Raw genomic sequence first — 27705 nt, forward strand, 5'->3', positions numbered from 1 at the left:
CTAACATATGAACACAGATAAATGTTCTTACCAGCAAGCTTCATAATATATCGATTATACTGACGGAGTTAAACTTTATCTGCTGAGTGTAAATTTGCTATGTTACGCACTTGTAAGACGGAGACAACAAATATGTCCGTGTGGCGTCCTCTTAATAAGGTTCATCAGACATCCTAACACAGTCACACGCATTTCATTCTATATAGATACCTATTCTAATATTGATAGCTTTTATTGATAAAACGTTACATCAATTTCTATGTTTTGCAGGAAATGGTAAATCGAAATTTAATTTTACATAGATACTTTTTTAAGAACATTATATTATTTGATTTTTTTAAGTACCTATATACATTTTATTTAATCGATGTTGGTAATCAACGAAGTTGGGGCATTTTAAAGATGATACCTATCTTGATTTTTGATTTATTGTTATAAATATTATAGCAAGCAAAGACATTCTTGAAAAAAATATCACACACTGTCTTATTGTAATTGAAGATGTACTTGTAGGCTCTATAGTAGAGGTCTATTTGGTAAAATGTATTAAGTTACGTTATGGCTGCAATGCCGCAACTTAACCAATCGAGACCTGTGAGTAAAATTGAAATTTGAAAGCTTTTTAACCATTCAATATTACGACTTATTCATACACATTTTATTTTAAGTTTGTTTTAATTCGTATAATAATGTTTATATTATGATAAATACGAGCCAACTAGAATATATTTTTCCTTATTATAATTATTTTAAAGAGTATCATTTCGGTATCAAATATCGTATCAAGTCCTGGTTCTATGCGTTCATATTATATGATAAAAATAGAAATAGGTACCTAGTTAAAAAGTTATCAAAAAATCCTGTTAAATATAAATAAGTGGAAAATAAAAATGACAACAATAGTGAGTAATATACTAAATTAATTAACTGGTAAATTATAGATTAGTTAAAATTTATTTTTATTCTATTTTTGTTTGTGCTTGTTAGCGGAGTTGCCTATTACACTAGTTACTACCTATGTGATTTTCAAATATGATTAGTCATTAGTAAATGTTATTGCATAAGCGTGCACAGACTTTTTTCGCAGGGCATACAAGTATATTTTTAAATCTACCTAGCTCAATACAAAAAAAAAACTCCCCAATAACTCTTAATATAATAATAAGTCGTCTCACAATGCAAATACAAATCTAAATTCCCAAAAAATTAAGTGTGAGTATCAATACAGATGCTTGATAGTTGATACAGTGTATCTATATTTGAAATATACATTTTTAAAAGTTGAGGTGTGAGGTTGTGTTACGTAAATTTAAAATGTTTGACAGTAGGAATATTTTATAGACAATATTTGGCGAGTAAAATCAGAACTTGAATTGTGTTTACACTTAATAGGTAGTAAAATCAACTGCTTAATTATTATTTTTTCTGCAATTCTGTGGTCATTATATAGTGTAGGTATTATATAGTGTTAATGTATAGATTTTATACTTACAAATTTCTCTTGAGCTTTAGTATAAAGTGGTATAAAATATTAAGTTTCTATAAAATTATCTTCAATTTCTGTTAATTGACTATATTATCTATAAACATCAAATGACTTGCTTGCAAATCATAGGTTTACGATAAAGTATCAAATGTTGGATTAATCAACATGATTTTTTAAAAAAATCTAAGTATTTTCAACAATGTAGGTATAAATGTATAGTTTTAAATAGTAATAGTAAATATAGTGATTGGAAGATGTGATTTTCTGTGTTCGTCCAACACGCGTGCAATACGGGAATTTAGAAAACGTACCAATTGATCTATTCAAGTGATTAAAATTCTGAAAACAAATTTGAAGTATTTCTCAAAATCTACGTTTAAGATCGACTTTCCCACATTTTTGATTTGAACACCCTACATCCTTAAATATTTGTATTGAAAAAGAAGAAATAAAAAAATCGTCATATTTCAATTTCTGAAGAATTTACAAACTAAAAATCAAAAATGTGGAGAATTTGAGACTTAACAATAATTACAAATTAGTTTTAAAAGTTCTTATCGCTTTGCGTTAACAATCGGTAGTCGGTACATTGGAAATATAACACGTCTCAATCATAGTCAATCCCTATTAAAGATAGAAAATCCCCTATTCCAATTTCCTTAAGAAAAAGCATGTTAAATTGAAAACTATTTTGAGGCACCTAAACATTCCAAAATTTAAAACATCTTTTAAATAAAATTATTATAATTCAATGATACTTTAAAAAAGTTTAGGGGGGGGGCCTTAATCAATAATATAGACTATGGCCCGGGGCTCGTGCGCAATGCACACTCAGGTGCACGCATAGTTTTTGCGGCACGGCTTGGCTATGGTATAATGTAGCAGCAAATAATGTTAGTAACACGAATAGCTTATACAAAACAAGTTGCGATTTAACTAAAATTATTGTATATAGATATATACTAATAAGTATACTTGTACAATTTTAAATAAAATGTAATGTTTTCATATAATAGGTATCGCTATATAATATATATTTGAAATCCATAAATAGTGTACGTATCCTAATGATGGTTGATTGAAGAATGTTATAGTTAAAGAAGGGAATTCTTCATCGTATTTTTTAGTAGACGTTGATTTAAGTACTCGCTAGCTTTTGTTAGCAGCATGGGGCCAGTTGGTACCATTATAAAGGTCAGTGGCGTATTTACGGGGGGGGGCATGGTGGATAGATCCCCCCTTGACCTTTTTTTTTGTAAAATTAAGTTTACTTATTTTCTGTATTTCTCAATATGATACTACTTTTAAGTTTTAAGTAGGTACCTATATCTGTTTTCTAAATGTTCTAGCCGTGGTAATTTGTCCACTTTGATATAGGTACTATACGCCACTAGTCGTTCGTGGCATAAATATCGGAAAATAAAAACATATATCTTTATGGTGGTATGGTATACTATATTTTTGAATTCTCTGCGAATTATTTTTCATGCATGAGTGTTTATAATGATAAATAGTCGGTAAATAAAACAAAATTACCATGAAGACTGTAGATTTACCATAGGACATGGGTTTATTTTTAGTGACTGAAAACATTGTATTCACCTCTGGGTTACATGCTTTAGATGTTTGTGATAAAGAGGTTTATCCAAATATTCATGAACTCTTGAAAATATTTTGTACTTTGCCTGTATCAACTGCTATACACCTAAACGATGTTTTCAAGTTTTTATTAAGTATTAAGTCTTACCTGATAAATAGTATGACAGAAGTAAATATTTTATCAATTTTCCCATCTGATATTGAATAATAACTATAAATAAATAGTAATTATATATACTTTGTTATATAACCGACTTAGACACTTAGGGCCCGTTTACGATCATAGTTAAATTTTACCAGTCGAATTCCGCGGTTTAACATTAGTTTAACTATTGTAATACGGACCCTTATAAGAGGACGCTACACCCGCGTGTGTTGTTTCTGTCTTACACACACACGACATAGGAAATTGTCGTTTACTATTCTCAATAGTGAGCTGTTAGTTTTGATACTAGAGTGAATCGACCTATTATGAAACTTTTAGGTAAGAACATTATTTGGGTCTTAGAGTGGGTGATTTTTCGATATTTTCATTTTCGAAAAAAATAAGGGTATGTGAGATATCAAAAATTAAAAATGCTCATATCTCGCTTGAAAATTAAAATATTAAAAAATCGCCCACGCTAAGACCCAGATAATGTTCTTAACTAAAAGTTTGATAATAGATAATTTCACCCTATCGCCATAAAAACCAACAGCACACTATTGAGAATAGTGAACGACAATTTGCTATGTCGTGCTTGTGTAAGACGGAAACCACACATACGGGTGCAGCGTCCTCTTAATGTGTTGGCTTTATAGTTTATTTGCATGTCACCGGTCAATACAATAATCATGCCAGATAAGCTTATCGATGAACTGAGCATCCAAAAAAATAGAAAACAGGATTTTGAATTATAGCTATTTTTTTTGTTTATCGTATTAAACGCGGGATTGTCGTTAGTATGAATTTATAATAAATGCTATTAGGTACTATACAATTTGTGTTAATTCTTATTTTACCTTGATCCACACTAAACTCAACAAGTTAGAGGATTTTAACATTGTATATTATATTCGTATTTATTGAGTGTACCTATTATTATATATTTCATCCCCCCCCCCCCCCTATAAAAATTCCTAAATACGCCACTGATAAAGGTAGCAGATCAACCATAAGAGGCATATTTGATAATATTATATTCAACAATTTTCATGGTAACTTATTGGGCAGTGTTAGATTACTCCATAGACTTAGTTGGACTTTATTTTTACCAGTAGAGCTTTTTTTAAATTGTGCTGTAAACGGCACAACGTTATGTTGGTTAAAATTTTCCCCCTAGTAGAAAATGTGTTGGATGTATTTCGCATGTTCTTTCTACGGTCTTAACTTTATCAGCGCGGATCCAGTATAACACGGTTTATGTATATTTGTAAATATTTATTAATCAATAAATTTAACGGACGGTAGCCCTTTGAATATTATATGATTTAAATACATTGCCAATAATTATAAAGGCAGACATGACGTAAGTAATAATACTTGTAGGTTAACTTTACAAAGAAAAAATACAAACAATTTAAGTTTAGAATATTCAAAACATAAAAAAGAAATACATTATTAGGTATTTCATAACATCAACACAACATTAAACTTAAATTTATCACGGTTATAGAATCTGAAAAGTCCATTGATGTGGATAGTTCATTAATCATTAGGTATAAGAGTCGAAAAGAAGAATCTATACCATAACTCTTATGATTGTAGGGAATAATAAATTGATCATTGATGGTTCTGGAAAAGTATAAAGGAACCCTGATTCCTATTAAACCCATATTGTGAATCATTATTACATAATCAACCACTCATAAGTCATAATAACATGATCAAAATAAATGATAACAGGATCTAATATTTTATTATCGCATAGGTATTATAATAAATAATAATACCCGACATCTGTAAGCGTTCATATAATAAGGGTGATGTTTTCTATACAACCTGAAAATAGTACGGAAATGAACTTAAAATTGTTAACGCAATAGTTATATAATTTATAATAGTTATTTTACATTTACTTATTTCAACTAAAGAGCTAATGACATTTCACCACTAATTTTTTTCGAAAGTTTGGGAAATAATGCAGCTCAGTATAATATAGCAAGTTTGAGTAATTTAAGGTTGGTTTATATTATAATTGGTTTTTTACACGTATCAAGTATACATAAATACCATAACTATTTTTTGTATTTCTGTACATGTAATTATCATGTATAAATTCAAAAATATTCCAATATTAAAAATCGGTGCAAAAATTAGCAGAAAAAGTACATGTAAAAGTAATTGTTAAATTGAAAAAAAAAACGAACACATATTTATATTTTTTGTTTGATTTCATTTTGGTCACGATACCAACTACAACCACGATTTGACCGATTACAGTGGAAATAAAAATTAACCCGGTTAAGTGTGAGTGGAAAGCTTAGTTATAATAATTAAATAATATATTTTGATGATTTTCTTAAGTGATTTATATTATGTGAAAGTGTCGATGAAATTGAACAGTTTCTTTTGTAATTATGTAAGAGCTACTGAAGCATACAGGGAACCTTGGTACTAGAAACCAAGGGTGGAATAGTGGTTTATTGCTTATTTTTCTGATTGCAATGTTTATAAATTGTTAAATTTTGTTCAAGTTTGGTTGTTTTGTCACTCTACCCCATATAGTTGGAGATAAAAAACCTATACGCGACTTAATAGGAACTTATATTTTCGTGTAGTTTAATTTTTAGATTAGTGTGTCTGTATGGTTTATGTTTATTAGTATAGAGCAGCTAGTTGCAGGTACCTATAAAAGTATTTACTATTTAGGTATTTAATGTTAAATAATTGCAAAAACATTTGAACTGTTGATTATCTACATTCAAAAATAAAAATAATTATTTAATTATAATAAAATGTTATAATATCATTTGCTATAGGTACTGTGTACTTACTGTATTTTAATTTTTTCTAATGATAAAACACGCACATTTTAGTTTTATAATAAACAATATGAAAAAATTACAATCGATTAGCCCTTGTTTTCTGAATGTAGGTTATTTTACTTCATGTGAAACAAACCATATTGCCTGACATGATAAATCATAAATGTGTATGCATTGAGTGATTTTAATAAAACTACAAATTGCCACGCATAGTCGTATAGGTAAATGTCATGAAAATAACGCAAGGCGAGTGATTAATATTTAATTAATAAAACTCCTCCGCACTCGTACTATGTAATCATCGTGTAGGTACCTATATACGACATAAGCTGCATACTATTTTGTTTATACAATTAGTTTTAACTCCCTTACCTTATAATTTTTTTTAATTAAATTTACTATTTAATTAGATAAGGCAGGGTTGAGTACACCAAAAAAAAGAAATTCGTTGTTTTTTCAATTTTATTTATACATATTAATTGAATATATAAATAAATTGGTCATTTAATTAATAAAACTATTTTCTAATTAATTAAATTATGTTTTAAACTTTAATTATTCGATAAAATTATGGATACTTCAATATTCGGTACAGCATACGGTCGTCATGAATTAGGTAAATAATTTTATTGTCACGCATGCACCGAAAGTTTAGTTTTTGATGACGGTCGAAGCGTCGGAAAACGAAATTTTTTCGTCCAGTGGGTGTTAAAGGGGAGATCACCAAAAGTGCTGGACGAACATATCACGCGTATCCCCGGCACAACCAGACATTGAAATCTATACCGTAGTCCTTACACAACAGAAACTTTTGGTTACATCTTAATATATTCGTATTATAACCTTCTTGTATGACGCGTAAACATTTTTTTTTCGTTAAATAATCTGGCAAATTACCTTTGCCGTGATCAATGAAAGCAGAGACGTGTCAAAAAATAGTACGTGTGTCTCGTGCGAGAAGGCAATTTCAGTCATGGCCCGCTTCTGAAATAGCTCACTTTTCACCCTTGCCACACAATATTAGGTATATTGTGAATTTATCACCTTTCATCAAGTAATGGAAATTTAGTACCTACGTTATTAAATAAAATCATAATAAGTAACTATAAACAGTTTGTCTACTTATATATTATATGGAACTAGTTTTATATACAGAGCAAGTTTGAATAACAAATACTTTGGTTCGATTTGGACTCGAATAAAAAATTTTTATTCACTATCATTGTCAACATATTATGTAGTCTTTAATTTTTATTAATTAGAATATTTTTTTTATTGTTGTATGCCTACTTGTGAAAACTGAATTACTGAATACACATTGTTACATTATTGGGCTATTACATGTTTCCCAAACAATATTTATCGAAAACGAAAATCGAATCTTTTTCGTTTTTGGCGAGGACGAGCTTAAATTTGGGTACTGGTTTTTTTAGGAAAAGGGCTTATCATAATTATTAAATAATGGACACCTTATAATACCCACTACACAATATTGCACGTGGTAATAACTGGAAGTGCAATACGCGTATATGACCTAGAGGATATACCTGTGTATAGTTTGTTATAAATCTTGACACTGCAGCAGTGGGCCGCTCCGATATAGTTCATCCCTTGGGGGCCTGGCGCCTATATTAGATATTACACAGGCTTGTACAGTTGTAGGTGCCTATATATTTACAACCCAACTTGGCTTCTATTTATTGTAGTGTGGATAATATAATCATAAATGTATACATAATATTATTATGTAATACAATTTACAGCTACGAATCGATTATGCGGGGGCGGAAATCGCCTGCCCCCAGATCATCACCACCGCCACCACCCCCCTTGGTCTCACAGTTGCGCACACAATGGCGATGAATGATAATAATGTGTATATGTTATGAGTCGTACCACGGTTTATATATAATCAATAGTCGTACCTATATATGTATAATTTATATATATATGCGCGCTCCTCCGAGATTTATACGTAAACGCACAATCGCATTACGCACAGCCGTCCGACCGTAATTATTATTATTTGGCGCCCGCGAGCGCAGCGATAATATTTTAATAACAATAATAATACGCATATACAATATGATTGTAGCTATATAACGATTATATAATGATATTCGGTTAATAATGACGTTTCGGCCGGGCCCGCCGCTGAAATACGATTATATTGTTGTCGGGCGGAAAACGAAATTAAACTCCTCCGCGCGCGCGGTTTGTGTAATAATATCGAAACAGCGTACACATTATAATATTAAATATATTATTATTATTATTATTATGCGTGCCACTCGATTTTCGCCCGAGTCGCCCGCTTATATAATATATTATATTATCATTATTGTGCTAATATATATATTATGACGGTGTAATGTGTCCCGCGGCGGGGGTATAATTAAGGGATTATAATTATTATTATGTGTGTTGACGGATGGAGCACCATTGCGACTAGCTCACTGCACATTATAATACAATAAAGTCACTCGAATTTTTTTTATCCCGCGATTGATATGTGTGTACATATGTTACATATGCTTAATGTTTAACGTCGTCCGACTGCCCTCTACAACTTGATTGTGGTGACTGGCGAGATCCGTTATCAAAATATGCACAACTCGTCTCGGTCGCACTAACACTGCGCACATATACATATTATAAGCGCGACTTATCATCCTCTCGATGACGTGTCATTAAAAAAATTACCCCCTGATAATTTCTTGCGTGTTTTTTTTTTTTAATATTTAATATTTACACTATATAGGTACCTATATATCTTAACGGAAACTCTTTAGAATATCTTGTGTACTTACAGCAGCCGGTGGAATTTATTTCAACGTAATAAATACCCTTGATTTAAAGGTGCTTATAATATTAATTAGCCATTAATAATCCCTTCAATTTTGTTATAAGTTGTTTTCGCGTAAATTCAATCAGCTATTGCTGTGTTATTTTTAAAAATGTTTCACATTTAACTTAAGGATATTTTGTTTTTTTTATCGGTAATTATTTCATATAATATAAGCATTTTAAAAGACTATTATTTTATAATATATATTTTATACTGCTTTAAAACATACCTACTTAACTGTTGTAATTATTTTTCTTAAACTACTGAATTTTTAGTCGTCAGTAGTCAGTCTATACCTAGATAACACTTAGGATTAAAATAAAAACAATAAACACAAGTATTAAAATAAAAGTATAAATAAAAGATAATTGTTATTGAGTAGTTTTTAGGTATATGTATATCGTATATGATGCAATATTAAGTATTACAAATATGATCTTAGATTTATCTTTTTACAGTTTATGGAAAATAAGAGAAACTATACCTTTCTTGCATTCTAGGAAAGTGGTTTTAATAATTGTATCTGTTTTGGTGTTCTCACTACATCTACGAGAGACACAAGACAGCCATGACCTATGTACATAATAAAAAACGAATTTCAAATTAATTTTTTTCTGAATATTTTGTTGTTTTTGCAGTTTTGTTTTGTTTTTTACATTTATTTTTATAAAAGTTTTTTTTATTGTATTTCACTTTGCTTTTACAATATTTGATAAAATACGTTAAATTAAAAAAAAGAAAATATAAAGGAAGAGAAATACAAATGCAATTTATTATTAACCACCCAATATGCATAATATAATGCCAGCGTGTAATATTTAAACATCGCAATTGATTTGTTGTTTACCCGGTTCGCAGAATAGTTATAATATTCAATTTGATCCAACGGTAGGTATGCATAATATATATACATAGTATATACATGTAATATATAGACACAGCAAATAATAACATTTTATTAAAAACCAGACTTGTGGAGTGAGCGTGTAAGAGAGTGAGAGAGAGGGAGAAAAAATGGAAAATTAACATTTCCTTACTATATACCGTATTTGTATGTTGGTACTGCAGGAGTGGTATAGGGGTGGTGAAGAGGAGCTTAACGTTATTATTCTTGTATACTGTTGAAGACACCGCCCCGTGACCGAGGCGGAATGGTATAATAATAATCGTGGCGAATGTTTAAAAATGCATTGAAATTACTATGTTGGCGACGACAACAACGACGACGACGAGGACACGTATTACATATACCTTACGTAAAATATTATATTTATATATATACAGACAGTAAAAGTTTAAATAATTTAAGAAATTGCAGTGTATATACTGAACAAAAATGGAAAAGCGCACATAATATTTATGAATACTAAAATACGTATATGTAGGTACTGTAGGGTGATTTTTTATAACGCAAATTTGTTATTATTCATTGATATGTCTCTTGCCAGCTAAATCGTTCTCAAAGCAGTAAATTTAAAAACTCTTAAGATAGTTAAAAATTACCTGTACTACAGTGTACTTGTATAGGTAGTAGACAATTACTAGGTATACATAGTAGTATGTAGTGTCCTTGAATAATTGGGAAGTTTGATAAGTAGGTAATCGACCCAACTAAAGTAAGTACAATGAATACTTCTTCATGTTACACTAATACGGAAGAAAATGTTGTGGACTTGTGGGAAATAACTATTTGACGATAAAGTCGTTCATGTGGTACGGCCCGAGTCCGAATATACTGGTAGGTATAGGCTTCGTGAACCAAACCATTTCGTATTTAAAACGCACATAAACTGTTCTAAATTGAAAAGAAAAAAAAAGGTTTTCCTAAATATTATTTAAACGTTTAGACAAATATCGACCGATATACGCCAAGTTCAAATGGAATCACCCCGTATTTTGCGCGCACTCGTACATAATGCAATATAAAATAAAATGTAATAGGTATTACAAATTTGTGCGGGTTTTTTGTTAATTTTAATTAGAACGAACCCACCGGCGCCGCCGACGCCGCCGTTTATATATATATATATATGATATTATGAACCTACGTTACACTATACTTAAATAAAAGCTTAATACTCACCCCCTCGCCGCAACCGATTGGCGCTGCCGCATATATATATATATACACGCGCGCGAGGACCCATTGCACTCTGGACGCGGAAAAACGTTTCTCTCTTTTGCAGAAATGTAACGAGTAATTATCGACGGATTACGCGGGTACACCCCCACCGGAGTCAGATTAACCCTCTGCAACCAGGTCGCATACATATACGTATATATATATATATATATTATATTGTACAACCGTTCCCCTTGGCGCCCACTCCAAACAACACACCCTCCGCCGCCGCCGTTGAATGGCACTCGTCAAAACCCGGTGTAGTGCGCTCCTCGTCGTCTTCCCGCTCCTCCGCTTCCGCGTTCTCAGTGTCGGCGCACAGCAAATCGGCTCTCGTTTAATTAATTTCGCCTTTTCGGTTTTCCACGCGCTAATGATTTCGAGTACACACAACACGCTCGCCGTACATAATAATAATAATAATATGGTCGTCGGCGCCGAAAGAGTTCGATTAAGACGGCACGGCGGTGCACCGTGCCCGGAAAAAACAAGCACAAAACAAGCACTGCTTGCTGTATTTATAATATTATACAAACGCTCCGCCACGAGGACGAAACGTGACGAAATTCGCCTCCGGGTCCTTACACACACATTACTATATACTGAATACTCTCCGTGTTGTTTTTATTTAACTATTTATTCCCGCCTCTTTCCGTTTACGAATATAGGAACGTATTAGTATATAGGTATATACAACTAATGGCTAACATTCAAATGATAATAAATAATAATAAAAGATATAAGACAGTATACACAGTTATAATATTATTTGCAAGTACTGCACGTAGGAAACATTTGCAGGAAGAAAGTTGACACGCGCGATTTTCACGAACGTCTGCAGTGAACCAGGTGGAGAGTTTTACATTTTATTTTTCGTGCGAAAGGAAAACAATAATATGAAAATTAATAATTTTTAATGCTTCCCTCATGATCGATAATATCAAAACACACTTACACGATAATAACATAGATTATAAACGCTGCAAAAGCGAAGCAAATATTTTAAGCTCTCAATTTTTTATTGTGCGTTCGCTAAAAAAATGTAATATGTTTACGTAATGTTTTTTGATCAGTCACAACTCTAAAACCATAAATAACAACAATAATAATATAATATATTATTTGTCTTATTTGTTTCGTAATTGTTTGTGCAGTAAAATGACGTTAGCGAAAATGGACCAGAGGTTCCAGTTGATCAGTCACCACAGGGATGACAAACAGACCGAACCACCAAGAGCGCTCAATCCGGTGATCAATAATTCTAAACCGAACAAAGTAAGCTCAGAAATTGTAAAAATATCAAGTTCAGCCGTTTTTTATTTCGTTCGATTATTGGATTTTAAATTTTTGATTGAGTTGAATTTTGATATTATCTTGAATGTCATCATAAACTATGCGTTTTATAATGTTTTTTTGTCCATTACTCGCGAACAATTCGATTTATAATTATAAGCAAATCAACGACTGAGATAGAGTTAAATAAAAATATTTAATGGTTTTTATAGTTAACAATAACAAAACATTAATTGTATACTCGCGTGATGAAGTGGATTTATCAGGATAATTCTGTAGTGTTAAGGTTGTATATAGAACAAGAAGGCAAATAGTTTCTTTAGGGTTATTGTATTATATTTATTTAGAAGTCATCAAGTGGCGTGGATAAATAGTCGGAGGGAGCGTGGCGACCTTTTAATAGGGGAATTGTCGTTCCGGTCGGGAGGCTTACAAGTTTACGATGCGAGTAAATGACAATAGCTTTAGCCTTAAAAATAAAATAAAAAAATGACAAAACGTTATTTTTATTTGTTTGCTTTAAACACTTAAAAGGCGAACTGAATCGACGAAATTAAATTTGCAAAGACGTCGTTCCGCTGACAGATATCGAACGGGTATTATTACCGATCAACTTGAAATAAACAAATAATTTAATTTATGTTTCGCCTTACGCAGTTCTATTTATTATTCTGACCAAATTCCTCAGAGGTGTTATAGAATATTGGCACATTGTAAAATTGTGTCAAGAAATAATTTGATTTTGTTAAATGTTGGAATCAATGAAATACAAACGCATTTGGATTTATACATATTTTTTACCAGCAGCCCGATTAATTCGAATTTCTGCCCTCTACGAGCCCGCCGTGAATTTAAAAACCAACAATACCTATATAATATATGCAGGGGTGGTCTAGTTATTTTTGGCACAGGGGCCTGTATATTTTTTTTTTAATTTACCAAAATTAGGAAAGAGTTCTGTATAACACAATAAGAGTTAAATTTAAGAAAAGGCCCGATAGTGGTAATCGGAGACCTGATCATAAATACAAATGGGGCTAAAAAATACTTGATTTTGGCGCTGTCCATTACCGCAAAAACATGACACAATACCGCACAAAATGCATAACCCAATATCGCACACAAAAATAGTACTATACAGCACAATTTTATTTAAACCTGCAATACAAATTGAAATATATAAACATTACATAGAATTGAATACAAATACCTATATATCAAAATCAAAAATGTGTGTGTGCGTGTGAATATGTTACATCAAAGTAATTCCATCATACGACCCATTTTTCGAACCTCCGTCTCGTTTTCCACTGGGGAATCTTCGGGACAAGAAAATGTCCCGTTTTCAGAATGTAGACCAAGAATTAACAAAAATCAATAAAAAAAAGTGGGTAAGTGGATGTCGCTCTGCTGTACAGTAGGTTACAAGTGGGTCACTGTAATGGATGGTGTTAAATTTGAATTCAATGACATAATATCATTGTATACGAAAAACGATTCTGAGCGAAAACAATCAGTCAGCTTATGATATTATGGTGAATAAAGTAATTTATATATAACCTATTTACGTGGAACTTAATACGTAGAATTTCATGTACATACGTTCATTTGTTTTAGAGTTACACCGAAAACTAAAATCGAAATTCAGAGTTTGTCAAAATTCTTAGTTATGGTTTTTTTAGCATGTGAAAAATACACGACTAAATTTGTGAGCGGTAATGGGATATCCAGTATTTTGAAAACAGTGTGTGGTTTTCTCCTATGCGTATTTTTCACTTTTGTGCGGTAACGGGCAGAATCCTAATAACACCCTGGACCATTCCACCCCTGTATATATATATATGGCCAATGTGTATTATGATATTAATGTACAATACATTTTGACATAATTATATAATAGTCTAATCGATTAATTTGAGAAATTGGGGGCATAAAATCAGTATAATATATATACGTACGGCGTACTAAGCGTCATAATGATAATAATTGTGTGACCGTGGCGCGGCGCGGCGCGAAAGCGGGCAAAGCACCTGAGCAGGTTCTGTTTTGTCTGTCCAACCAGGTGGGCACGGTGATCCTGTACGGGGTGCCGATCGTCTCGCTGCAGATGGACAACCAGGAGCGGCTGTGCCTGGCCCAGATCAGCAACACGCTGCTGCACCGGTTCAGCTACAACGAGATCCACAACCGACGCGTAGCGCTGGGCATCACGTGTGTGCAGTGCACGCCGGTGCAGCTGGAGATGCTGCGCCGGGCGGGCGCCATGCCGGTGTCGTCGCGCCGGTGCGGCATGATCACCAGGCGCGAGGCAGAGCGGCTGTGCAACTCGTTCCTGGGCGACAACACGCCGCCCCGCCTGCCCGACGATTTTGCGTTCGCGGTGCACCACGAGTGCGCGTGGGGCTGCCGCGGCTCGTTCCTGCCGTCCCGGTACAACTCGTCGCGGGCCAAGTGCATCCGTTGCGCCGTGTGCGGTCTGTTCTTCTCGCCCAACAAGTTCATATTCCACTCGCACCGCACCGGCGCCGGGGCCCGGTACGTGCAACCGGACGCTGCCAACTTCAACTCGTGGCGCCGGCACATGAAGCTCAGCGACGACCCGCCCGACCACGTGGTGCACGCGTGGGAAGACGTCAAGGCCATGTTCAACGGTGGCACACGCAAACGGGCCGTGTCCAGGCCGTCGCCGCCGTCACTCATGCAGCAACAGCACCAACAGCAACAGCCGTCGTCTCAACCGTTGCTGCCACCGCCGTCGCACTCGCGACAGCAGTCGTCGGCTTCGTCGTCGCCGCCGTCGTCGTCTTCGTCGGCCGCAGCCGCCGCGGTAATCGTGCAAATGCCTCAGCCCGTGCTCCAGTCGGCGGGTCACCTGCACCACCATCAGCACCACCAACACCACCAACACCGGTCTCCGGAACTGCAGCAAAAGAAATCGGCGCCGGTTCCGCCGGTACAGGTGCCGTCCATGCCGCTACACCAGGCCATGGTCGATTACGTGTGGCAACAGCGGGCCAACCCGTTTGCCGTGGCGGCGGCCGCTGCGGCTGCGTATTCCGCGGGCGGCGGCCTACCCTGTTGGCTGCCCAAACTCGAGCTGGACCCGCACCATCACAACGCCCTGGTCAACCGGAGCGCCGTCGCGGCCGATTATTCTTCCGCGTTCAGACCCGTGTACCCGGTTACCGTGGCCGCGGCCGCTGCTGCCGCGGCCGCAGCCGCCGCCGCTTCGGCCAAGTCGGGTGACGGCGATGATGACGACGGCGACGATGACGAAGCCGGCGGCGGTTGTTGCGTGGACGACATGGACGACATGGACGACGATGACAACGACGACGACGACGAAATAGACATCGAAACGTGTCCCGATGAAAGGAACACGTAGGACCGACACACGGCTGTTTATTGATTTTTTGATTTATTTTTTTTATGAGTATTCATTATAGTTATATACAGTGTGTTTATTATGCGATATAATTAATTATTGACGAGTGCAGGTCTCATCCAGTGGTGTCTAATTATTATAGTATGCAAATTGTAAGTGAGTGAATTTCAAAACCTAAAACCGGTTTTCGTTTTTTACCTCGCAATTCATATGTATTATTACCAGATAGGGTATCTTACAAAAAAAGTTAATCGTTATAATTTGGGCAAAACCGGGGGGACTGTGCACACCGTGCAAAAGGTAAGGTTGACCATAATATATGGTCACGTCGTGATATCGATATATACTTGGGGGTGCAAAAACCTTGGTGGGCCGTAGGTTGGATACCCCTGACGTAGATTATTTACCGGCCCAAAGTACCTATTCTATTAATATATAGGTAGGACGTCTATCATTGTTTATTTTTTAACGAAAGTTTATACGAACACGTATATTATGTTGTATGCACTATAGAAAGTGACTTGTCTCTTCTTGGACGCCATAATATGTCAACGTTTATGTTTTTCATCGTAGAAGGTACCGGATGAAGCCTATGATAATATTACATAATTTAATGAATTTATATCTTATTTGTACATCGTTCATACTTCACCTTCTACAAATTACATATACATGATAATATGTAATAAGTCGCGACGCACTTAACCACTACTGTTTTGTCAAAATTACAGGAGCTCTGCTGAATAGATATTTGTATAAATTATTATTTGTATGATAACAATACGTGTTGTATATTATATACGTCATACTACAGTGGAATTTAGTTAACTTGAACTTCTTTAACTCGAAATCGTCGATATCTCGAACTTTTCCCCCCGGTCCCTAGAATTTTGCAGTATTATATCCTCAGATAATTACTCGAGTTCTTGAATAACTCGAACTTTCTGGACGGTCTCTTCAACTTCGAGTTAACCACGTTCGACTGTATTATTATGTTATGTAAACTTCGTATACAATATTATTAAACCGCCGCTTTGGTGGCCGTCGACGGTATATACGCTGTAGACTGTAGAGTACCTAATAATATTATTGAACTTTTTAATCGGCACATTACAATATTATATATTATATCATATTATTGTCTATTGTTTATGTAAACATTTCGATGTCTATTTGTTAAACTTGAGTGATTGTTAAAACGTACGTTTGATTCCCCTCCCCCTTTTTATTCTATACATAATATTATATAGTATATACATAATAATATTATAATACAATATAAAATGATAAAAAAAAAAAAAAAAATAGTTGTTTTTATTTTTACACTCGCTTTAATATATACCTATCCACTACTAATAACACTGTCGTTATATTGTCGGGTATTTTTTTTATACGCTCGCATAAAAAATACGGTGTACGTACAGAGCACGGCTATATACTATTATATATATGTATATAGCTGTGACGGGACGCGCGCACGTTATTATTTAAATGAAAACGGCAACCCTCGGGTGGCGATTGGAGTGTAAAGGAAACCCGAGACTGACGTGTTGTATAATTAAAAGACGATCCCAGAGGGAGGCGCAACGGTGGCGTTTGGCTAAGGTCAACGGTTGACATTTGGCGAGCCGTTTTTAAACGTCGCTTTTAAAGCGAATCGGAAATGGTCCCGGCCGGGGAATACCCGCGCGTATCTTGTTATTATTATTACTGTGCTGCCTGCACCCAAATCGGATTACCGTGGGTTTTATTTATAGGGAAAACGATTTCATTTTTTTCGCGCCACCGCTCACGGTCGGATTTAGGGTACCATGCACGTCGCGAAAAGAACTGCGCGCGCAGCAGATCCGAAGATCGTATGCGTGGGCGACTGTAGGATTGAATATAGTCAAAGGCAAGGGCAGACTGGCTACTTTTAGTCCAGAGCGCAAATTAATTAGGGGCTCATAAATTTTGTTTTAAACTTACTAAAATTAGGAAAGAGTTCTACCTACAATAAGAGTTAAATTTAAGAAAGGGTCCGAAAATGGTAATCGGAGCCTGTATTATAAATACCTGGTAAATAGCACCCTGGGCCAGTCCACCTGGTTAAAGGGGCTATATTATATAGAGCCCTAGTAAACTCGAGTGCTTTATAACTTTCCCCCCCTCCCCCGTTGTTAGAGTCGCTGGAGTCCAGCGGTCGCGAAAAGTGTCCTCTAAAATCGAAATCAAAAACAAACCATAGAAAACGAGTATCAACACAACTTTGCGACAAATACGCGATACAGTCGTATAAATACTTTGTATGAGACAATAAACTGAGGAATAATAATAATAAGTCACTTCCGGTGGTGGATCTAGGATTTTTTTATGGTGGGTTCTATAAGTTAACAATAAAGCTTGCCTTAGGTATACTTATCTTGTACAACACAACTTTGGGGTAAAAACAAATTGAGACTGCTCAGACGTCGCACCCCAATGAGCGGCGAACGAAATGGACTTCGATGGGTGCATTTGTGTAGAGGTTATTAATTGGTCATACCGGGATAGAGGTATATTAACAAATCACGGCGGGAAGTTAAAGTTTTTTTTTACTACCTATTGGGATATTGGATTTATGACGTGTTGCACGCAGTTTACCACTGTATACCAAGGTTATAATATTATACAACAATCTATTTAAAGCCGGATTCACAGTCCGTGTCGATTAAATTGTGATTGGACATTACTGGTATCATGTGATGACCAAGTTGCAACCGTGAATATAAACGATTGACCATACAGCTCAACTTTAAAATCAATATGGTTGCCAGTGCCCAATTGTAACCATAATAACCACTCCCTCGCGCGACACGACACACAACGTAGTTGTGAATCCGGCACTCAACTCCACCATGAGCGAATACTAAAGGTATAGCTTTTACCATCATGCTTACTCCGCGCACACTGCAGTACGTGTATGATGAACATTTGCACTTTCGCCCTGAAAGCATGTTTCGCATTGATTTACATAGGTACTGGTTGGGGATTAAATGGTTATAACTTATAATCTATATCTAACGATGACAGATATTATCATTCCCGATACAGCTTTTGTTGTCAACTCCATATACGATCGTGTATAATCCGTTCTGTTCGTATTGGCACTCGACAACCGTTATACAGTTTTATTTAAAAAAAAGCTATTTTCAAAAACCTGCAGTGGTCCGAAAATTATGTTTTTCTAAATATAATACGGCGTATTTTATTTTTAAAATTGTAACGGTTGTCGAGTGCCCAAACGCCTTGGATTAGTGATGCGCGCTAAATCGTTTGACTATATAGATGTCTAAATCCAACAACACGGTCCGTGGTTGATCGTGCGGTACGAACGCATGTAAATACACTGGTATACCAAAAGCCTACCATGGTTACCAAAGAATCACAGCAAAAGGTTTTTATGCAGTTGTACACGTCAATACGTGCAGTGTAGTGGAGACCTACCTTAACTATTATAATATTATTATCACCGCCATCGTCTATATCACGCGTACGTCGTCGTTATAAAAGTATAAGTGGTGTGTGCGTGTGTGTGTGTGTGTGTGTGCGCGCTCGCATAAGGGTGCAGGGTAGATATTTTTTTATATTGTTTTGTTTTCATGGCATATAATATGTGCTATTATTATATATTATAAAATATGCACGCGGCACGAGCGAACATATTATGACACGAGAGACAATACGCGCCGAGTCACAGAAGGACTACTGCTACTGTGCCCAGTAATAATTAATGCCAAATCGTCGGTGGCACGGTGCGGGGGCGGGGGGTCTCGCGTGTACCTAAATATTTGTGCATTATATTCGTCGGGTTCGATCCAATCGTATACGCTATACACACCGTATAATAATATTATATTGTTGTGTACACGGCGGAAAACGCAAACACGGCAGCGACGACGCAATGTACGCAACCATTGTAATTATTATTATCGTCTGTGCAAGTTTAGTCGTGCTCGCGAGACCGGTGAATAATTTACATGGCTCGCGAGCGCGGACCGGGCGGCGATGACGGCGACTCGACTATATGTATAGCCGAGTATTCGCACACCCGGCAGAGTATATTATGAAATATAACAGTAATAATAATAATAATACGAATAATATTATATTATTATATAATATGTATAGCGGGCCCGCGGCACGAGCGCATCTCTATTGTTATCGGGTTATTTTCTATTTTTTTTTCTCTCCGTTTTCATCCCCATCTCGTCCAGCGCCGATCATCCCCGCCGCCCGACGCGTACTTTATTTACATTTTTTTTTTCTACCCGACGAGCGGTGCAGCACTACAACACACTACAACAGTCGTTTGTAAATCGTATTGTTATAATAGTACTATATAATATTATGATGATGTTACGATATTATTTATTACCTATTAAGGTAGTCGATTCAATTAAGCTATGGTGCGTTACATGACTTTTGACGTTAAATCATTAAGTTTTCATTAAACATAATAATACATGTGTCATAAACGTTATCTCATAATTTGATGTGCAAGAGTCTACCGATATAATTACGCATTACGCATAAGCGTTAATCGTAGGGGGCTAAGCCCAAAAATATACAGTTTTTTAGTTGTAAGGGATCGATACCGGAGGACTGTGGGTAAGCGTAAGTGGAGGACTCACATTGATGTTAAAAATGTTGGCCCTCCCAGAAATTTTAGTGGATTTGCGCCTATGATTATAATACATATTAATTTGTGATACTGAGATTTAACAAGAATGGTAGATGGATAAAAAAGATTCCACTAGGATTTTCAATCGAGTATTGTTTATAAATATATAGTTTTTCCAATATTGTTAGTATACAAATGTTTCATCTATTATGAAGGACATAAGTACCTATATATATATTATAATGATGGCGTATAATTTATTCTTAAGCAAACAAAACCCTTTAAAATGCCTTCAGGGCCTTTTAACTGAAAACAAACACGCCTAAACTTTAGGCGTGTTTGTTTTCAGTTAAATTTAGAACTTCCGATTAAAGCGATGTTTTGAAAATAAATCGTATATTTACTATAATGTTATAGGTAGGTACATATTATTATTATATATAGTCTACCACGGTAGGATATGAAATGGAAACATATAATAAATTGAGTGTTTAAAAAAAGCACATAAATATCGTGTCACTTGAACGTTTTCATAATATCATTAGAAAACATTTAGGTAATTAAAAAAAAAAAAAATACGATAGGTACCTATCGATATTTTGTGTATTATTATTGTTTGTACTGTTATAAATTATAATGCATCACTTAGTTGAAATGAATTGTGATGTAAAAATAAATATATAATTCCACATATCAGGCTAGATGTCAAAATATGTCAGTATATGAACATAAACATATTAGGTACACATACAATGTACAAACAATTCCATTACATTGGGTTGCTACAGGTATGAACAATCTATTCTGCCACTTGTTAGTTGTTTTTACAAAATAACTTTGTAGTTTTGATTATTTAATTACTTAAATAGTACTATAGGCTATAATAGACATTAGAAGTGTATTGTACATTAATGTATTTGTTCTTTCAACGCATATTAAATTGTTTACCACGATAATCACACTGTGGTGTTTGACCGACGAGGTGACAATAATCCACTAAAAAAATGTATATTTATCAAAATATACACCTGAAGGGCCGGTAAACTGCAATTAATATTTTTGGAGAGTCACATTATGAATCCATGAAGTTTTCGGGGGCCATACAAATTGAATGTATATTATGTTGAATCAAAGAAAGTATAAACGTACAATTAACAGCAATCAAAACCTCTTATGATGAATATATAGTTATCTAAGGAAGAAAAATAAATACTAATGACAATAGAAGACCAAATCGTTCAAAAACAAAATTGTATGTTAACATTAGATTAAATATAATTTCCAATGTATAGCTATTACTCATTTTAATAATTGTAGTTAGTAGAACAATGTAATTAGTAAGCAATTTGAGTAGAAAATATAATAATAATGAATACCTAATACTTTTTTATTTATTTCAACTTTCATATTTTGATATATGGTAATATGTAATTTTTACACCCCTCGAGTTTTCTTACTAATAGGTTATATTATAATGCTAAGACTTGAATTATTAAAAGAAGATTTACTTTTTTGACATTCGTGAAACCTAATGAAATCGAAACAGCCAAAAATATGTACAGTTTTGTTGTTATAATTATTTATATTCGTAAAGGCTTTGATGAAAATAATATTACGGATAAATATTTGACATTCACTGAGGAGTAACTACCATCAAATATTAAAATAAATGTATTTAATTGTTTGAGCAATGTAAATAGGTAAGTACTACTACTGTTAAAAGATAAATAAGTGAGTCAATTGAGTGTTTAAAACTATTGCAAGTGAAGTGTATAACGAATTTCATAAAACAATGTGACCCGTAAAAAATAGCATTATGTAAATCTAAATATTATTATTATCTTATCACACAGGTTTACTAAATATATAATTATATTATTATGGTGTATAGGTGCAACTAGGCCAATATTTTTAGTGGTGCACAAATTATAAAGATTTCCTGTATAGTTATTAATTTCCCCTTAACACTGTATATCTATTAACAATAATTTCAAATGTATATTTAATAACTACTTATATTTTTAATATTTTTGTCATAAACAGTAACAGTAAATTGTGACATTTGTAGGTCACAAACATAATATAAACAAACGTACAAAAACAAGTTATTCATATTTATTATTATAATAAATAACAGATAATTATTATTATTATATTATGCTGGCTCAATATAGTATGTTGCTTAGTTATTGATTTTCTTATTAATGTTATTATCTACCGTTTTAATTATGTTCAAAATATTATATTTGTATAATAGGTATAATACATCTGTTTTTACTTTCGCTAATATTTATATTTTTCCGATAAATGTAATAATTATTATTTTCGAAAAGTTTTTCTATATTTTTTTTTTACTTTTTAAGTTTCTTTTCGTTCATATAGTATATTAATTTCTTTTTATTTTCAATATAAAACAATTACACTTTTTAGATTAATAGACGCACGCACATCAACAATAAATGCAATTATTAACGAAGGATTATATCTCTGAGGCCACAGATCTGAAGACTGAAATATTTTTATGCCCCTAAAATGTTTCAATACCCGTCAAGCTTTATAGAAACGTTTTTAAGTCCAATAGTGACGATAAGGATTTATTTTGATTTAAGTGTTGGTTGATGCATAAGTAAGCTAAACTATAGATGCCTAAACCAAGTAAGATGATTTTATGTATTTTGTAAAATGTATTTATATAATATTGTCATCTCCTCACCATTTCATCTTCACACCAAACACATCACCCACAATCGCTGGCCGGCGTCACACACACACAAAATAAAAACTTTGTTCTAGGACCGTAACAAAATATTTATGAATGAGTTTCACGACATTTAAAACAGGTTGAATAAAGAGGTCCAATGGGAATAGTGAGTGGTAGGAGACTTAGAAGTATCCCTTTGCAGGTAATCTCTAAATAACAATAAATAAATAATGATATTGGTATATAATAAAAATATGATAAATATAATAATAATAATATAGTTTTAGTTATAATATTAGGACAGTGTTGAATTTTAAATATGGATCGGAGGATATCATCCTAATAATTTAAAACTACTTTTTTTTACTTCTCTTGGACTTATGTGACAAATATAAATCCCTCGGCGCTAGCTCGCCCTTTCCACTAAAATTCAACGCTACAGTAAGCCGAAAATTCGCGAATGCCGTGCTGCGACAAAATTAAAACCTATTCAATAAGTTAAATTCGATATTTATTTATTTATATTAAATTACTATGTTTTATTGCTGTATAAACAACGAAAAATACTGTACGAGAGAAGTGCAGTTTTCGCTGTACTGATCTATGTAAATTACAATATAATTGTAGTCGATGGCGTTCGCGTGTTTTCGCTTGCGATGTGGATTAGGCCTACAGGGGACACCACAATAAAAAAAACGCGCCACGTGTAATACCTCATGCTTTTAAACAACATGTACGATATGATATAATGTCGTTTAACAAGCATATCGGTGGTGTGGAAATTTACACGACACTGCAGTCATTGAGTTATATCCTATTCATCGAGTATAGGTACATTGAAGTAATAGAGATGACACGAATAATAAAAAAATAAAAACCTGTATAGACCTGACATAAGACCGTGGTAGAGATTAAAGAAATATACTTTTAGCGTGGTACAGATTACAGGTGGTTTAATCGCAAATTTAGGAAACCTCGAGGGCTGGAGAAATGTTCAGACGGTTCCCTTCATGACAAAATCATATAAAAAAATTATTTTTTTCTAAAAATGATACCTATTATGATAGTATATTCAATAATCAATACACTTCAATAACAAATATAAACAATAGTAGGATACTAATAAATAAGCTCAAGATTATTTCATAATATTATATTATAGCTAGGAACATAATAGTAAAGTATCTACATATTTATTCCTCAATATATAATGTATAATAATTAATATGTACAACATTTTTATATTTATTGATCATTTTTGCTTCAAATTAATATAACGGAAAAAGTATCTTATTTTTTGGGGGGCACGTTTTAAATTGGGGGGTGCACAAGTCCCCTCAGCATATCCCTAATTGCGCTAATGTGTACATTAAACTATATCTTATACATATTATAGTATTATACTAAAACACAAAAACCAATAATAGGCACTGAAAGTTAAATACTTAGTAGTTAGTATAGCATATCGAACCTACCTACTGTACAGGATTTTCTCACTTACAATAAACTATAAAGTACATACTTTCATATTTTATTAAACAATAATTGAAACTACTTTATAACAATATAATTTATATATCTCTACAATCTACTGGTGTGATATATTTTGTAGACATTTTAAACGTCCTCGCTAGATGATAATCACTAAAGAGTAAAGGTACTATATTACTACAAACAACAATATACTATAGAATCAATCGTAATTTTAATATTATTAACAGTTTTACGTTATGAATGTAATTTTACACGAATATAATATTTTATAGATAAACTTTCATAGGTGCTATGTTATATGATATTATGAAGGTACCTATTTATATTATGTTGTCGAACATAATTAATCGTGTTTTGAAATATTTATTCTGTTTAGGTACGCTGCTGAGAAGAAATATATTAAATATATTTGTCAAGTGGATTTTCGGTTTTCGCTTCGCTTAGTCACAGTCCAAGCTGGCCTTCGGTATTGTTTTAATCATTTGCGGTTTTAATTCACTTAAAATACCTGTCGTCGTGGTTTCTCTTACCACTGCCTCCATCACCTCTCTTTGTATCGCGATAGTTGTCTCCGTCACTAACACTGTTTCTGTTATTCGTCCACCGGGTGACTATACAATTTCTTGTGCGCTCGAATCGAAGGGTTCGAAAAAAGTGGGTAGTAATTACAAAAAAATTAAATTAAAAAAAAATAAAAGACGGAGCGGGGGAGAGGGAAAACAGTCTGAATGTTTCTACATGAGGTATCGGGGCTCAGGCGTAAAGGGTACGCGGGGGGACTTAAGTTCTTTAGTCAATGAGCGAACCAGATAATCTAGCTGTAGTCATGGAAACACCAATTTAGCTTTAACGTTTTTATTAACAAACGATCACCCCTTTCACGGGGTCCACGGGGCCGGGAGAAGGGAATTTTCATTTAACTCGAAGAAAAAATTGAATCCACATCCACCGGACCGTGAAATTGAATTTCACAATTTTCGTTAAAAAACCAACAACGCACCCGAGAGAAGAAAAAACACTCCAAAAAACAACCTAACCAAAAAACGCCAACAAATCGACTTTGCGCGCGAATAGAATAAACCGATTTAATTTAATACCGGTGCGCGGTGTAATAAAAGTTGCTGATTTCATTGTAACCGCTCGCGCCGCCGCCGCGCACATAATATATTATCATTATTATTATATTATCATTACTGCACATTATTCAATATAGTTTTATAATATATCGATGTCGTAGTACCGCATTATATTATTATCGTCATCGTATACGTACATTGTATAATATTATATGATATTATAATATTATTACGTCGTTTACTATACCTAAATTATTATTTAGTACGAACAAAAATCCGAACGGCTCCTCTCGACTAGGCGATTACTGGTGCAGGCGGCCGAGGATTATTTTACGTCGCGTCCTCGGGGATTAAGGGTGTGTTTTTACCGCAAGGGTTGCGCATTCATTATATAACGATGATACATAGGTACCTACTGCACTGCACCGCGCGAGGACATCGCACCGACCGATCGCATACAATATTCACATGTAGAGGTAACTCAGACCTATGTGTTGTGTAGATACATTTATACGTATATGTATACAATGTGAACAATAACGGGCCCTGCACTTTGATCGTTATAAATAATAATAATTTCGATAAAATAGTGGTATAAGTACGACCGTACGGCGCGCGCGGATGATGATGATGGAGGGTCCTCACACTTTGTCCTTCGTCATATTATATATATATTTTTTTTATTTTTTTTATTGATAGTTAAATACATCGACATCTATGTCATTAGTACAATGGTTTTGTGTTAGGTTAGGTGTTATTTACATTTTTATTTTTATTTTTTAAATTAAATTATACAGTTCTGATTTTTTTAAGAATAAAATTTAGTTGTTTGCGTCCTGTGGACTTGGTCCAAGTGCTTGGCAGATAAGTTCGGAGATGTGGAATTGATTGCGGTACTGGTTCTATTTGTAGCATTCAGTGATGATGTGTTTGACCGTTTAGAAGGACGCATCAAGTAGCTGTGCGTTAGGTGTGTGTGTGTCCTAATCGAAGTCGGTTATTATGGTTTTCTTTTTTTCTATTAAGCTTGGGAATTTTCCATAGGTTGATGTTGTTTTTAATTTTGTCGAGTTTAGTGTTGAGATTTACCAGTGGGAGTGGCATTTATTATTTATGTAAGCGTTACACATTATATATTATTATACTGCATATAGAACATGATTATGCTGCACCGATGGGCGATGACAAAATAATATACTAGGACAATAATATTGTAATATTATTCCATACCTATTATAATGAGTAATAACCACATGTTTATGTAGAGGTATACACCACGCACACTCGCAGGGTTTGACCAACGTGTAATTACGTAAACTTAGGTATAATATTGGAGTCTATATGAGATCGGTTTATTAAAACGTCCCTACATATTATAGTTATAATTACTATTTATATTGTAGTTTTCGCATGGATTGTCCTACAATTTAGATCAATAATTCGTCTTTGATAAACTATATATCAATTTTCGACAGACCAATAGTCACGTTTATACGACGATACTATTATAGGTAGGTAAATATAATTTTTTTGGGTAGAGGACGCTAAACCGTTTTTTACATATTTTATTATACATAATAGGTACGCAAGTACGTTGTTTTGATTAGTACAAAATAAATAATAATTATCGTGCGAATTTGCTCGCGACAGACCGGAAAAAAATCATTGGTATAAGTCTTTATTGTTTGTGTGTCGTTACGAATGAAAAAACGACAATAATATTATTCACTCAAGCATATAGTATAATGGTGCTATAAATACGCGACGGTAGATTTATTCGCAAAACTATACGGTATAAAAATATATATAAGTAATTTCGTAAATCAAGTAGTTTATTCTAAATACACGTGAGTTGTGTATGCAATTTAAATAGTCGATGTGTAAAAGTATAATATATTATAATACGAGTACGTATGTTATATTGAGTTTTCACAAACACAAACATCTGACCGTGCAGTGAGGTGGTGGGTGACATCTCATACTTATTTTTTTTTTATCAAAATAAAACTTTTCGGCGTTTCCGTAATCATTTTCCGCCTAAATTGAAAACCGGTAACGCTCCTGTGATCAAATGTATATAATACGTGATCGC

At 34.0% G+C, this 27705-nt stretch overlaps 1 protein-coding gene across 2 annotated transcripts in view; it reads left to right on the forward strand.

The window, feature by feature from the left end:
* The window catches only part of LOC100166644 (SKI family transcriptional corepressor 2), an 18297-nt gene extending 1369 nt beyond the window's left edge, over positions 1-16928 (forward strand). Inside the window, exons 2-3 of one of the 2 annotated variants that reach the window (XM_003242328.4) lie at positions 12177-12297; positions 14354-16928. In XM_003242328.4, the coding sequence (XP_003242376.1) occupies positions 12181-12297; positions 14354-15700 (1464 nt within the window). In that variant the 5' untranslated portion in view covers positions 12177-12180 and the 3' untranslated portion in view covers positions 15701-16928. The remainder of the gene's footprint in view (positions 1-12176; positions 12298-14353) is intronic. The other variant, XM_016801892.2, reaches the window with a different exon arrangement.
* Positions 16929-27705: the final 10777 nt, after the last annotated feature.

This window comes from Acyrthosiphon pisum, chromosome A1 (genome assembly GCF_005508785.2).
Source record: "Acyrthosiphon pisum isolate AL4f chromosome A1, pea_aphid_22Mar2018_4r6ur, whole genome shotgun sequence".
Lineage (NCBI taxonomy): Eukaryota > Metazoa > Arthropoda > Insecta > Hemiptera > Aphididae > Acyrthosiphon > Acyrthosiphon pisum.